The 14,039-nt window shown below is 41.8% G+C and overlaps 2 protein-coding genes across 9 annotated transcripts in view; both read right to left on the bottom strand.

Annotated features, from left to right (window-relative positions):
• The window catches only part of LOC127055759 (protocadherin alpha-C2-like), a 267,861-nt gene that overhangs the window by 129,721 nt on the left and 124,101 nt on the right, over positions 1 to 14,039 (bottom strand). The window contains exon 1 of one of the 8 annotated variants that reach the window (XM_050963071.1): positions 4,975 to 7,610. The exons of the other annotated variants lie outside the window; for them this stretch is intronic. Coding sequence (XP_050819028.1) covers positions 4,975 to 7,404 — 2,430 coding nt within the window. The 5' untranslated portion in view covers positions 7,405 to 7,610. Of the gene's footprint in view, positions 1 to 4,974; positions 7,611 to 14,039 lie in introns of those variants that run through there. 8 annotated transcript variants of the gene reach the window in all.
• The window catches only part of LOC127055786 (protocadherin alpha-8-like), a 146,320-nt gene that overhangs the window by 47,616 nt on the left and 84,665 nt on the right, over positions 1 to 14,039 (bottom strand).

Raw genomic sequence — 14,039 nt, 5'->3', positions numbered from 1 at the left:
GAGATCAACCCACTCTCCAACTATGGCCTACCAACCTACCAACCTACCAACTCCAACTGGTAGGTGATCAGTCCTTCACACCCAACATAGGGGTATTTCTGTGGTTACAAGTTCATAACTGCTTTGATTCAGAACAAAAATAACCATGAATAGTTCATTATTTCCTATATACAGCTTGGGTTTTTGCTCTTGTCCTCATTAACAGGTGATAACTGATAAAGTTCCCCTCCTCAGGGCACAGCTTCAAACAACTCAGTTTTTGCATAATTAAAGAAGGGTAAATTTGCTTTCATCTTCCCCTAGAGATTCCCACTTAACTCTGTTTGTCCCAAAAGTTCAGTCCTTTGACATTCATAACACTTCCCTAGGTTCATGTTAGCCATATTTCGCCCTTGGAGAAATTACATACTATCACATAAAAATATACAAACATTACAATGATGTTCCAAGATACTTAAACTTAATTCAACAAGGTTTTTCAATTATATTGTAGGAAATTGCCATATCTGTCATACACTGGAACAGAGGGGTTGACTCTGGAATGTTATCAGTGCTTTACAAACAACTGTGGTCCTTTATATTAAATTGAAATTAATTTTTAATCTAAAAAAAATGCTCCTCTGAGTCCTTCAATCTACCTAGACTCTCAGTACTTCTAATCAGGGAAGAATCTAATATCACAACAACCAATCTTCCTCTTGGTAATGCCTATAACATTTTTTTTAATTACCCAGTAGAAGAGAAAACGTATTAACAAATGTAGGCATGCAAATCAGGCTAGATTCATAAGAGGACAAATAATGTACACTGAATAATCCATTTACTAATTTATTTTAATCAATGACATATTTTTTGGCCAGATTAGTGAGTGTAGGATGTTGTAAAATCAGAATAGTTATGTTTTACTCCCACAGTACATTCACTTTTCACAGGTGTAAATGACTACAACTGGTGCAGGACAATAAAGAATCAGGCCCTGTGAGTATAGACGCAGAGAAAGCACTTGAAAGGGTGGAGTAGGGCTTGCTGACATCCTATTCTTAAAAGTGTGGAAATACAACAGTTTCTTAAACAGGCATACATGATGCATCATAAACCAGTAGCTAGAATGCATATGAATAATACTACTCCCTACAAGTTCCCATTGAGCAGAGAAACTAGACCCTGGTCCCCTGCTCCCTTTTCACATTTCAAAAAGTTCTGGAACCCATAATGAAAACAATCAGAGAGGGACAGCTCCAACTTGAATGAAAATAACTATGATCAATGTCAAAGACTATATGTGGATGATCTAAGGATCACTCCACCCTACTAGAAGGGATGAAGGGAATTTCAAATTTTGTCTATATATCTAGTTATACACTGATTGAAGACAAAGGAAAAATATTAGGGGTCAGAAAACTAGAATTGGGAGGAAACCTTTAAAGAGGAGGTTTATATGTTCTATTATTTGACTATTACTTTTGAAAATATCTAAATTGAAGTGTACAAACAAATAGTATAGACTCACCTCAGATACCAAGAAGTTAACTTTTCATATAAAACTAGGGAATTTTAGAGGTTGAATTATATATTCTTGTTACAAAAATTTCAATAGAATTTTGAAGAACAGAACAAATCACCTCTTTCAATACAACTTGAGCAACATTATAAATTAATACTTGGTTGCACTTTACATTTTCTGTTTCAAGTTATTAAGCTTAACTCCATTATTAAATGCATTCTCTGAGGTTTTAGAATAGCAAGAGAAAAACTGATGGCCTCATCTGCTATATATTTATATGCAATGAACAGAACAGAAACAATATCATGGTGAATCATACTTTTGTGCAATGGAACCTTCTAGTTCAATGTTCCATACTTCTCCTGTTAAAGAGGTATTACCCAAAACAGTCTGCTTTCTTTATGAACAGCTCAAGTGAGAAAAAGAATTGAATTTGTTTGTATTGTTCCCTTAGTAGAGAAGATCTCCCATATTTGCATTACCTTAAGTGAATTAGTCTTCTAGTTTTTCAGATAAGGTGAGATACATTATACAGACCACATGCCCTATAGAGATATGCGAAGTTGTTAACAAAGCAAGAATTCACTAATTCTAGTCTGTAGGCAAAAATATAAATAAAATTAAAAACAAATATACAAAAGAGTAAATAGGTTCAAACCAATAATCTAGATTTTTTTGTAGGAGTTCCACTCAGATTAGACAGTTTCTACACTGAGGAGTCCTTAGATCTAGGTAGCCCAAGAATGTGAGACAGAAATTAAGAGATATGTAGAGCTGGGCAATTTTTTTTTCAACAAATTGTAAATTCACTGAAAATGCATTGATTAGGGCACCAAAGCTATTCGTGAATTTGGATCAAATTCAGCAAATAGTTTTGGCCAAAAAAGAAACTTTGATAAAAATTCAGAAACATCAAAATATTTCATTTTGACATTTTTTAAATATTTCATTTCAAAGTGTCTGAATTGACCAAACAATAATATTATTCTTGCCTTGTTTTATTGCAGTTGCAAAACAAAAAATATTCAGTTACAGTTCAGAAAGAACCATTTTTTTTCCAGATTTTTTCATCTGGCCACCAAACTGAACAATCATTTATTAGCTCAGTTCTAGTTATATGTTCTCAGACAACTTTCTGACTGACTTTAGGAAAGAAACCACTATACTTTTTATAATCAACTTCCTTCCCATCATCCTTCCCTTAGAGACCTTAAAGACCTTAGGAGTTTGATCATCATTAATACATACAGGAGCCCTCTACAAATTAAATTATCTCTTCATCCACATATAGACCACAGACCTCAAAGCACAACATACACCACATGAGGCTAGAATATTACTTATTTACAATAAAGAAGAATAAATAGTCAACAAAAGGCAATCAGCAGGTCTGCATAAAGCATTATATTTTAATTTATAGCTAATGATTTCTAACATTGTAATAGTTACCGTATGATATAAGCATACTCTCATTAAGTGAAAAATATGCAGGCATATGGGGCAGAATGAAGACTGTTTTCAGAACCTTAGCTATGAATTTGCTCATTTTCCATCCGGGATATGGGATCCTAAATCCCATAGGCTCATCTGAAAACCCCAGTCTACATTTTTAAAGGAGTCTGTGGAACTTACCATATAAACTGGGAAGAAGTCCTGGCACAGCATTTGTAACATCTTTATGTAGTGAAGGGGCGTTGCTTCCTTCTGAGACTGAGGGAAGGGATCCACCTGGTGGGCAGAGCCATGACAGCCACACGCACCATGCAGAAGCAGAGGGGGGAACAGGAAGTATTAAAGGCAAGCCCTGCAGCTCAGTTGGGCTGGAGCCAGCAAACGAGACAGATGCCTCCCACTTACTGCCACAGTGGGAACCTGAAGAGAACATCTGCCATGCTAAGGACTCACTGGAGCTGCCAGCTGACCAGAACACTAAATTGCTGCTGGGACTGCCACCTGTGTATATGCCAAGGAGACAGCAGATGCCCACAGACTAGAGGTACACCGCAACAGGGTCATAGGACGTAGCCTAGGGACACCAGACTTTAGTCTGGTTGTGATGTTACGAGAATTCAGATCAGCATGTTTCAGCCAGATCACCGCTGACCCAGTGGGAGAACCCTCTGCCACTGCTAGGGTGCTGGGCTGGAACCTGGTGGAGGAGGGTGGGCCCAGCTCTCCCTACCCTATGTTGCCAACCCCACCCATGAGGTGGCAGCCTCCTAACATTAGGCCAAAAAGCCTGTGTCTGCTGTCTGCTTGAGTTATGACATCAGGCAATAGCCTGTTTAGGTGCTGTACCCTGCTGGAGGATGACAGGCTCCTAGACTGCTTTGTTGCTCTGCCCTGACTGAGGGTCAGAGGCCCCTAGACTGTGTTGGCGTGCCACCTTGCCCGAGGACCCGAGCCCCTAGACTGAGTTGGTGCTTCACCCTGCCCAAGAGCATGAACCCATAGACCATTTGGTGCTCCAGCCTATCTAGGGGCCTGAGTGCTAAACTGTTTGAGTCTTGCTCTGTCCGGGACCAGGGCTCCAGACTACAGACTGCTTGGCCTTTCAAAGTTATGCAGGAGCATTAATTAAAACTCATAAGACATCTCGTAAAAAGGTATCATCATTATTTTGCTGATTGGGAAACTGAAGAAACTGGCCAAAGGTCACTGAGCAAGTCAGTGCCATCCTAGTGACACCATTCAGCTTTCTTGACTCACAGTCCTGTGCTGCAATCTAACAAAATGATTCCTCCTCAGAAGGAGATCATTTATATTGTGAGAGGACCAGAAATTATTTTGAGTCTCACAAAATCCTCATATTATTTTTAGAAGATATAAATGAATTGCAAATCTAAAGCTTTGAGGGTGGGATTTTCAAAGGCCCCTGAAGAAGCTGGGCAACTAATTCCTTTAGGTACCTTGGAAAAGACATATTAGTACTTTAAAATATCACCTTTTCATATGACATTATTTTCTCTCTCACCATTTCCCTCCCTAAAGGGAAATCTCAATAAGTGGAAAATTTCAGAATCTCGAAAATTCAGGTGGCATCTCTCTTTTTTGGATTTTTTTCTTCTCATGCTCTAGTTGAACTCATAAATCAATTTAGTTTTCACTTATTTCACAACCTCTTTCCCTCTAATTGTTGTTTGGTGAACTAGTACATAAGAGTATATAGTTCCCTCAGCCTGGGCACCATCTGACTTTATATGGCATACTGTGTCCATGCTACAATCGAAGGTATTGTTTTTTTCTCGCATAGTTCTTTGCTTTAAAACAGAATTAGGAGATCCTGAATAGAATTATATTAAGAGATTTCATTTTGCTTGTGTTAACATAATGGCATCCGCTATCCTGTGATTAAACCATTTCGCTTTTGTACAAGATTAGCGCTGGAGCCGCTGGGTAAGTAAATTTAAAACCAAACAGTCCACGTACCTTTAGGTTAAATGGGGATAATTTAAACAAAAACAACTTACCACTAGAATAGCATTAAAGTGATCGCTCTTCACCTTCCGGACTTGAACACATGCCGTGGGCCCTTGTAATCCTGCGCCATTGAAAAGATTTCCCGCGTCTCCGTTCAGCAGTAAATTGTTATTGCTAGGACCAACACCCAAAGAAGCTCTGTACAAATAGGTCTGGGTCAGTTTGCCCACTCCTGAGACTTCCACCATGTCAGGTGTTAAATGAGATCTTGGGAGCATGCGCACGTTGAAGCGATACTTATCATGCCCATCCACTGAGCAGCACCCTGAACAGCAGCCGCTGCGGGAGGAGTTCGTTCTGAAATGGAAAAACCTTGTGAGAAGAAGAAAGAGTAGAAAGCCAAGGAACACAAAGGAAATGGAAGCGAGCGAGATGATCAAGTAAAGGTTCCGGCTAGTGAGCTGCTCTTGTCCCTCCATCCCGTCACCGAAGTCCGGGAGGGCCTGGGGAAGGGAGTCAGCCAGCAGGATGCCCAAGGCTACCGTGGAGGAGAGGGACGGCTCCCCATTGTCCTTCACTAGAATGACCACTTTGTGTTTGATGGAATCCGTGGACCTCATGGAGCGAGTAGTCCTGAGTTCTCCTGTATTGGGCAAAACCTTGAATAGGCTGGAGTCGGAAGACTGCTGCAGACGGTAGGAAAGCCACGCGTTCTGCCCGCTGTCCGCATCATCCGCCACCACTTTAGTCACGAGGTAACCGGCATCGGCTAACCTAGGGACTATTTCCACCGCGACCGAGCCGTTCCTGGCCCCAGGGTATAGGATGACCGGGGCGTTGTCGTTCTGATCCGTGATGAACATATTCACATTTAAGGTCGCACTCAGGGCCGGGGATCCGTTGTCCTTGGCTATCACTTGAAAATGAAAACTCCTGAGTTGTTCATAGTCAAAAGTGCTTTTTGCATAGATGTTTCCATTCTCTGAGTTAACGGATAAAAAACTGGACAAGGAGCTATCTGCAATGTCAATGTCCCTGAGCGCATAAGAGACCTGGCCATTCCCGCTAATGTCGGGGTCAGATGCTGACACCTGGAACAAAGATGCTCCAGGAAGATTGTTCTCCGCTACAGAGATGTCACAGGATTGTCTGGCGAAGTTGGGAGGGTTATCGTTCACGTCGGAGATTTGCACCAATACTGTCGTTTGGGTAACGATTGGCGGGGAACCAAGGTCTCTGGCGGTGATGGTGATGTTATATTCACTGACCAATTCTCGGTCCAGAAGTCCGTCAGTGACCAAACTATAGTAACTGTCGAAAGAGGGTTTTAGTTGGAAGGGAATGTCAGCGGAGATCTGGCAAGTCACCTGCCCGTTCTCTCCAGGGTCTTTATCCAGAACACTCAAAAGAGCTATCACGGTGCCGGGCACAGCGTCTTCGGGGATGGGACTGGAAAGAGACATGATTGTAACCTCTGGGGCATTATTATTTACATCAGTGACCTCCACCAGCAATTTAGCTGTACTGGACATTCCAAACGCACCTTTATCCCTTGCCTCAATGAACATCTCTAGAACAGGTCTCTGGCCATCTAGAATGCCATTCACTTTTACCTCCCCGGTCTGGGGGTGGATTAGGAATAGTCTCTGTACATCAGCAGAAGTGCTATTGCTAAAGGAGTATCTGATCTCTCCATTTTGACCTTCGTCTAAGTCAGTGGCATGTACTTTGGTTACCAACGTGCCGTTGGGGGAGTTTTCCAAGATACTTGCCCTGTAGAGCGAATGTTCAAACGCTGGAGCGTTATCATTGGTATCAAGAACAGTCACAATGACTTGGGCGTCACCGGACCTCTCGGGATTCCCACCATCTTTGGCTGTAATTACAAGTCTGTGGGTGGATTGCTGCTCCCTGTCTAAGGGCTTCTCCAGCACCAGTTCGGGGTACTTACTCCCATCCCCGCGTGTTTGCATTTCCAGTCGGAAATGTTCGTTAGGGCTCAGAGAATAGGTCTGGACACTGTTGGCGCCTTCATCAAAGTCTTGGGCATTGGGGAGTGTAAACCGAGCCCCAGGAGATAAAAACTCGGCTACATTTAAGTGATATTCATTCAAAGGGAACCTGGGGGAGTTGTCATTTATGTCCTGTATTTTAAATTCCATTTTATAAAGCTCTAGAGGGTTTTCTAACACAAGTTCGTAATTCAGAAAACAGGTAGTTTTTAATTCACAAACCTGCTCTCTGTCTATGGGTTCATTAACTGACAAAGTCCCCGTGCTTACATCCAAATTAAAATATTGCTTACTTGAACTGGTGATCATGCGAAATTTCCGGAGTGAAAGTGTAGTTGCATCTATTCCTAAATCCTTTGCTATATTCCCAACAAACACACCACGTTCAGTTTCTTCGGAGATGGAATACTCTATTTGCCCATTCACGGTGTAGGAAATAAGGCAGAACACCATTAAATGGACCCGCATTCTTCTTTCCCTGGCTCAGCTCCCTGCAGACCGTTTCAACAGTAACATAATCCAATATCTCAGCAAAGAGCTCAAGTTACCACGCCAAAGCAAAGTGGTAAAATAGCAAAAAATAAAATAAAATAAAAACCCAAAAAACAAACAAATAAATCCACCCCACAAAACAGTTTTCTAAAATGTAGGAAAAGAACATATGCTCTTCCTTATGCTCCCTGAAATCATCACCATGTTATCTGCTGCTGAGCCAGCCACTGCCAGCTCTTTTATATTGCAGCAGGTTTTGTGGATGGAAAAGATCTTCTATTACACTTGGGTACCTTACTGGTGGACAGCGCCACCTAGAGGTCTAACAGCTATCATAACAGCTAGTAAAAGAACAGTCTCCGCCACAGCACTGGATTAAAGAAAAAGTGTTAAAATGTTACAGAATAAATAGATCGCATCCTTCTAAATGCCCTCAGAGAACATTTTAAAACTATTTTTGAAAGCGGGATATATTTGAATGACAAACTTAGAAAAGACGCGGAAAATTCTCCCTGCCGGAGATCCTGCCGATTCCGTACACATCTGCAACATAACAGCCAGCATTAGCAAGAGAAAACGCCCAAGCCATGCTATTAGTACATCTGGGCGTAGAAGTGACGTGTGAAAGGGAAGTAAGAGCTCTCATTTAACAGAGCTCATCACTGCCCTAGCAAGCTCCTGGCTTAGCACAAAATTCTTCCGCTTCTTAAAATGCCATTTGAAAAACTTAAAAGTCATATTTGTCGCCAACTAAGTTCAGTGGAGTGTTTTATTATGATCCCTTCCCACCCTCTTTTTGCTTGCTTCTGAGCTCACTTACTAATGGAAATCAGCTTGGATTATTCGGGAGAAAGGAGAATGATCATGGCACTAAGATTCTGATCCTATGACCACTTAAATCAATGGCAAAGCTCCTATTGACTTCAACAGATGCAGGATCAGGCCCTGAATTTCTAGCTGCACAACTCCTGCTGTTTTCACTGAGATCTGCTTCACTTAACTGAGTTGTGTGCAGGAGAGTAGGTGCCCCCATGGAATCAGAATATCAGGGTTGGAAGGGACTTTAAGAAGTCATCTAGTCCACCCCCTGCTCAAGCAGGACCAATCCCTAGACAGATTTTTGCCGCAGATCCCTAAATGGCCCCCCTCAAGGATTGAATTCACAACTCTGGGTTTAGCAGGCTAATGCTCAAACCACTGAACTATCCTCTCCCCCAAATTAAATTAAGAATTCCCCTGCCCTTGCATCAGAACCAAGCGCCATCCCTGACAGATTTTTGCTCCAGATCCTTAAATGGCTCCCCTCAAGGATTGACCTCACAACCCTGGGTTTAACAGGCCACCGAGCTATCCCATCCCCCATAGTTACTTGCATGTTTATTAAAAGTGTTATAGATTTCAGTGACCTTGCATTTTACTCTGTAAATAAATGGAGAGAGTGATTAAAACCGATTCGCAGGTGGCACAAAAACTATTTATTACTCGGAAAGCATATAAAGAAGTTAACCACCCACGTGCTTTCCTTGGTCTGTTGGTCCAGTGGGAAAGCCAGAAAGACATCGGGTTGCAAGAACACAGAGTAGGGTCTGGATACAAGGTGGGGCATGAGGGAGATCACCCTTAGCAAGACTAGGATCGCTTTCGCAGACTATTTTCCTGCAAGGGGACAGCTGAAATTCTGCGATACTTTATGCGATTGGGCTGGTGAGTTTAACTCACCAGGCTAAAAGAAAAACCCTCGCTCCTCAGGACTTCTGACATTAATGATGTCATCAGTGATATTTTTACATTTTGTTTTTGTTTTGAGAGTTGACGTTATGGAAAACCTGCGGCTTTTGGATCCAATGACTCGGTCTTCAGGTGTTTAGCAGGGACGATTTGAAGAGCTCCCATGGTTATGACTACTTTGACATCAGTCCATTGGACTCAGCTTATGAACTCCTTGCTCACATTGGTGAACTCTTCCTCATATTAGTAGCTCTGCTAAAGTTAATGGGACTACTCGAGTGAGTAACGCCTCACCAGCATGAGTAACGAACGGTGTCACAATCTGCTGCTTAAAGCTGGAAACCTAAAACCAATCCTCTCTTTTAATTGAAAACAGCAGCAATGTAATCGAACTGGTCCAAATAAAGAGCACTATTAAATGTTCAACTGATCCTCAGCAAAAATATTTCTCTTCCTTAAGAGTTAAACTGTCTTCACAACAGAAAAGCTAACGATAAAATAATATTTCAGCCTAAGTGTAACTCTGATGTTCTCTACTTAATGTAGTCTCTTGCCTCAGTTTCATTCACTGAGTTCTTTTCCTTTCTAGATATAAACCGGAACATAAAATGGATTGAAAGTGCTATTTACTGTTCACGTTGCATTAAAGTTCTGCCAGGTTAGAAATACAATTTATGGAGAATGGATTCCAAACAGGTCATAAAGGCACCGACATCCAAGAAAACTTCACTTCTTCTTCCCACCGTGAATTCGGGTGGTAAATAATATGTTGAAAGGTAACCAACGAAGTCTTTACAGACACCGGAGTCCTAGGTAAGACACTTCTTCTGTACAAGACTTTTCTTCTGGGAGCGGCGCTTTGGTGCAGGTAGGACTGAAAAACACAAAGCCAGTTCGGGAATGGAAACCATGTTGCTGAATAAACAGAAGCTGAGACTGACTGCGGCACCTACTTAAATTTTTGCCACCTCACTAAAATCCAGAAGGGCGTGAGTCAGGGAAGAACAAGCCAATAGTGACCGTGACTGAGAGAGCTGGTTCTCCATTGCCATTGGCCGTCCTGGGTGCTCTGGAGTCAGAGGAAAGAGCCGCAGAACTGGGCTCCGTTGACTGTAACAAATCACAACTGTCTCAAACATGGCTGAGTGTCCATTCAGTGCCACAGTTCGAATCAGCCGGTAACCTTCCTGTGAGCATCATGTCCAGAGCTACCAGGTGTCCCGTTCCCAGGAAGGGAGTATCACTGCTGCGTTGTAATTCGGATCTACCAAATAATGACCAAATTTATGGAGCTTCGGAGCAGGGTCAGGCCGTGGCTGTGGGCTTTAACTTGGACTTGGGAAACCTGAAGATGCTCAGCATAGAATGGCGACTCTGGGAGCGAATGGACACTTCAGACGAGGCAAAGAGCCGAGTCTCTATTGTCCAAGAGAGACAGAGACTCCCAAGGAGGATTTTGTTAGCACTGGCGGTCCCGCCCAGCCAGTCCCTGAACAGTGATGCTAATACTCGGACATTGTCTCACGGTCCAGAACTAGATCTGTACCTACAGAGTGACAGTTCTTCGCCGACCTTTCTGCTCCCAAAGACATCTGGAATCCGCCAGCAAACTCTCTCCTTGATTCCTGAATCTTTGTCCAACACAGCAATTAAAGACACCCTTCTCCCGAGCGCTCCTTTGTAGGCATTGGGCTGAAAACATAGGCGAGGACAATTTGGGGAGAGTCATTTCCCCTCAGTTATCTTTACGGACACTGCAATGCCCGGACCTCGCTGACATCCGTCCCGTTAGAGTGGATGTGAAAACTGTATAAAGATGCAGGCGGTCAGAAACTTTTGCGCATTTCAGTCTAACCTGCGCACTGGCCGGATTCAGACCTGGGTGGCTGAATCCCGTGCTCCTGCAACGGCAATACTCCATTCCCCCAAGGGATCCGGCATAAGGCAACTGCTGTGGCCGAAGTGAAATGCCTTCAGGAACGCTGCCCCGACAGTAACCCGATCCACACACTAGCTGAACACCGAGGCGTTGTCACCAGCACCCAGGACAGTAACAGTCCAGGTTATCAGAGAGCCTCTGTCTTTTGCAAAGGTGCTTAGCTGGTATATTAGCTGCTTTTACGAGGCTTTACCAATCCTAAAACGAGAAAGCACTTGACATCGCTTCGGGGCTTCAGATTCAGAACTCGTTTTAATGGGGACGTCCGTTAGATTGTCAGAGAATTGCTGCCAACAGTTGGGTCCTCTGTTCTCTCTAGAGGGACAGCAGCTCTGGAATCACAACCAACCTCGGTAATAGACTTGAATTGTCTGCGTGGGAAATCGGGACTTGTTTATCTGGGTCACTTCGATTTGAATGGACACAACTTTTAGGGAATTTTCCATCACCGCTTTCGGGTGCAAAAAGCAGATTAGTTTGGAGCCACACGCGGCTTCTTGGTCTATGGTACAAATAATGCCCCGTGTCTGAAATCAGATGTGAGCAGCTCCGGCTCATGCTGGAGACGTGGGGGTCCCAGAATCTGCAATCCCTAAATCCTTAGAAAAGTTGCCCGAAAAGGATCGCAGCTCGAATGCTTCAGGAACACATGAAAGCCAGCCCCTCAATATCTCAGCAAACCTGCAACAAGGGGAAATCAGGCAGAACTGCCGCACTTGGGTGGGTAAATGGCTCGTTGAAAAGGCCATTAAATTAAAGATAGGTTATAGTGTGAAAGATAGCCCAGGACTCAGAGACAACACTCTTGTGTGAATGTCCCTGAGCGTTGCAGCTGCAGAGCAGCCTGCCAGATCCCTGAGAACTATTGCATCATATTAGCGGACAGCGACACACACAAACTCTGCCAGTAGATGGAGAAACTTCCCCTCGGATACAGAGGGGTCGAAGAGGCGCCTCCTATTGGATCATATTGGTGTAGCATTTATTTAATCGAAGCGATCGATTCAGCCGTTTGCATCCGTGAAACCTCACAGCCTTATAAAAATGCAAAAGACAACTTACATTCTTTGATGTTTCTTCTAAAGAGGGAAATGCATCCTATAATTTAGTAGCGGCACTTTCTCAGGTACCCAGTCAGGCTAAAATCACATTAAAAGAAAAAGACGTGGGCCTGAGATTTCCTGAATAAAAGCTAAATGAAGGAAACTGCAGCAATACGATTAGCTTTTAACACCCTTTTTGCTTGATCAGATAAAAGGAATATGATTAGAATAAGACATAATGAGATAGTTATGCAGAACTGTCAAATGGAAAAATATAATCAAGGTTCAATTTTCATTTTAAATATTTGTCTTGTAATAAACAATGAATATTACGTTATTCGTGTTACTTTGCAAGATGGTGGAACATAATTTATAGCATATTCATTTCAGAAGACCTTCATCCAGTGATATTTATTAAACAGTACAAAGGACATCCACTTTTCACAGCTATTTATACCGTCTAACTTTAGTGGCTGGCAATTTAACTCTCTCTTGCATTTCTAGCTGCCTTCACACAAGGATTTTAATTACAATAATCAATCAAAAGCAAGAGTTGATAAATATGCTGTAAAGTCAAATTTTAACTCTTTCGATGCACTCTTACCTATGCCCTTTCGAGACACATAGCAGCTAATTCCACAGCACAGTAGAAAAAATATTCCAACCAAACAGAGCAGCCTTTACAAAAATTAAATAAACGGTGCCACAGTCAGAGACGGTTTTCAACGTGAGCCCACGTGTCGCAATGAATCTACATTTACTGGAATGCAATGAAGCGCTGTCAACAAAGAAGAAAGTAAAAAAATCTCTGGCAACTAGTAAAGTTTGCCTAACCTAAAATACCTTCCGGTTGAAACTGTATTTTAATCCTCCTCCACTTTCTGATTTCCTTCCCCTACGTTTCTGAAGACGATGCGCCTTTCATTACCTAACCAAAAAAAAAAAGTTGGTATCATCTGATGATTATTCAGAGGCTTGTGTGAAATCATTCCTCTTCCCAGTCCAGTTCGCAGTTGACAGGTGTTCAAACAAACAAATAAATTCCCCATCACTAGCACGATTTGTCAGTATCAGCAGAAAAGCCAAGGTCTGAAAGGAGAGGGACCGATCTCCCCTCTTCAAGTGTAATTTTCTCCACTTTTACAGTTAAAGAACACAGCTGGATAGTGTGCAGAGGCTTAATGTATTGCTCCCATAGTCTACTTGATCTGTGGTAAGAAGACTTAAGTCCTCTGAGCTGTCAATATGACACTTAATTTACACTAAAATTCCCTATGTAAAATATAAAAAATAAATATATCTGTCTCTTGCTGTCACCTGTGTAAAATAATACCTTTTCTTGATTTTATCCATCCCTTTAATACATTTGAAAATCTGATTTGCAATGTTAATATCTGTACTTTTGTAATTAGAATATATCCTTAATACAGCCTTATAAGTTATAAACAATCTCAGATTTGATATCAGCTTCCTCACTCTCTTCCACACCATCTCCAGGGCAATGATATTCTTTTTTATCCAATAATGACCAATGTATCACAAATGTTTCATACAAAATAACTGTAACAAATACCTTAATTTCACACACAAACACTAAGTGAGTTTGGGTGTGAAACTGTATATCTTGTATATTTTCTTCAATATGTTGCACTGATATTACTATATATATATATATATATATATATATATAGTTAGCCTTTTCAATGCCTCTGTACCTGGGAATAAGAGATTTTATTTTTTACCTTTTTCCAGAATAATCCACAAATCAGTTTCCTGATCAGTATGCTGTATTTTTTTATTTAATTTAATTTATATATTACTTACTTATTCAGATCACACTACTTAACTTGATTGCTTGTTTCCTGTAAATGGGATGTTTTCCTATCTAATCCTCACCAGAA

The sequence above is a fragment of the Gopherus flavomarginatus genome, chromosome 7, assembly GCF_025201925.1.
Source record: "Gopherus flavomarginatus isolate rGopFla2 chromosome 7, rGopFla2.mat.asm, whole genome shotgun sequence".
NCBI lineage: Eukaryota > Metazoa > Chordata > Testudines > Testudinidae > Gopherus > Gopherus flavomarginatus.
Note: the sequence above shows the minus strand (reverse complement) of the source record. Positions and strands in the feature narration are given on the sequence as shown.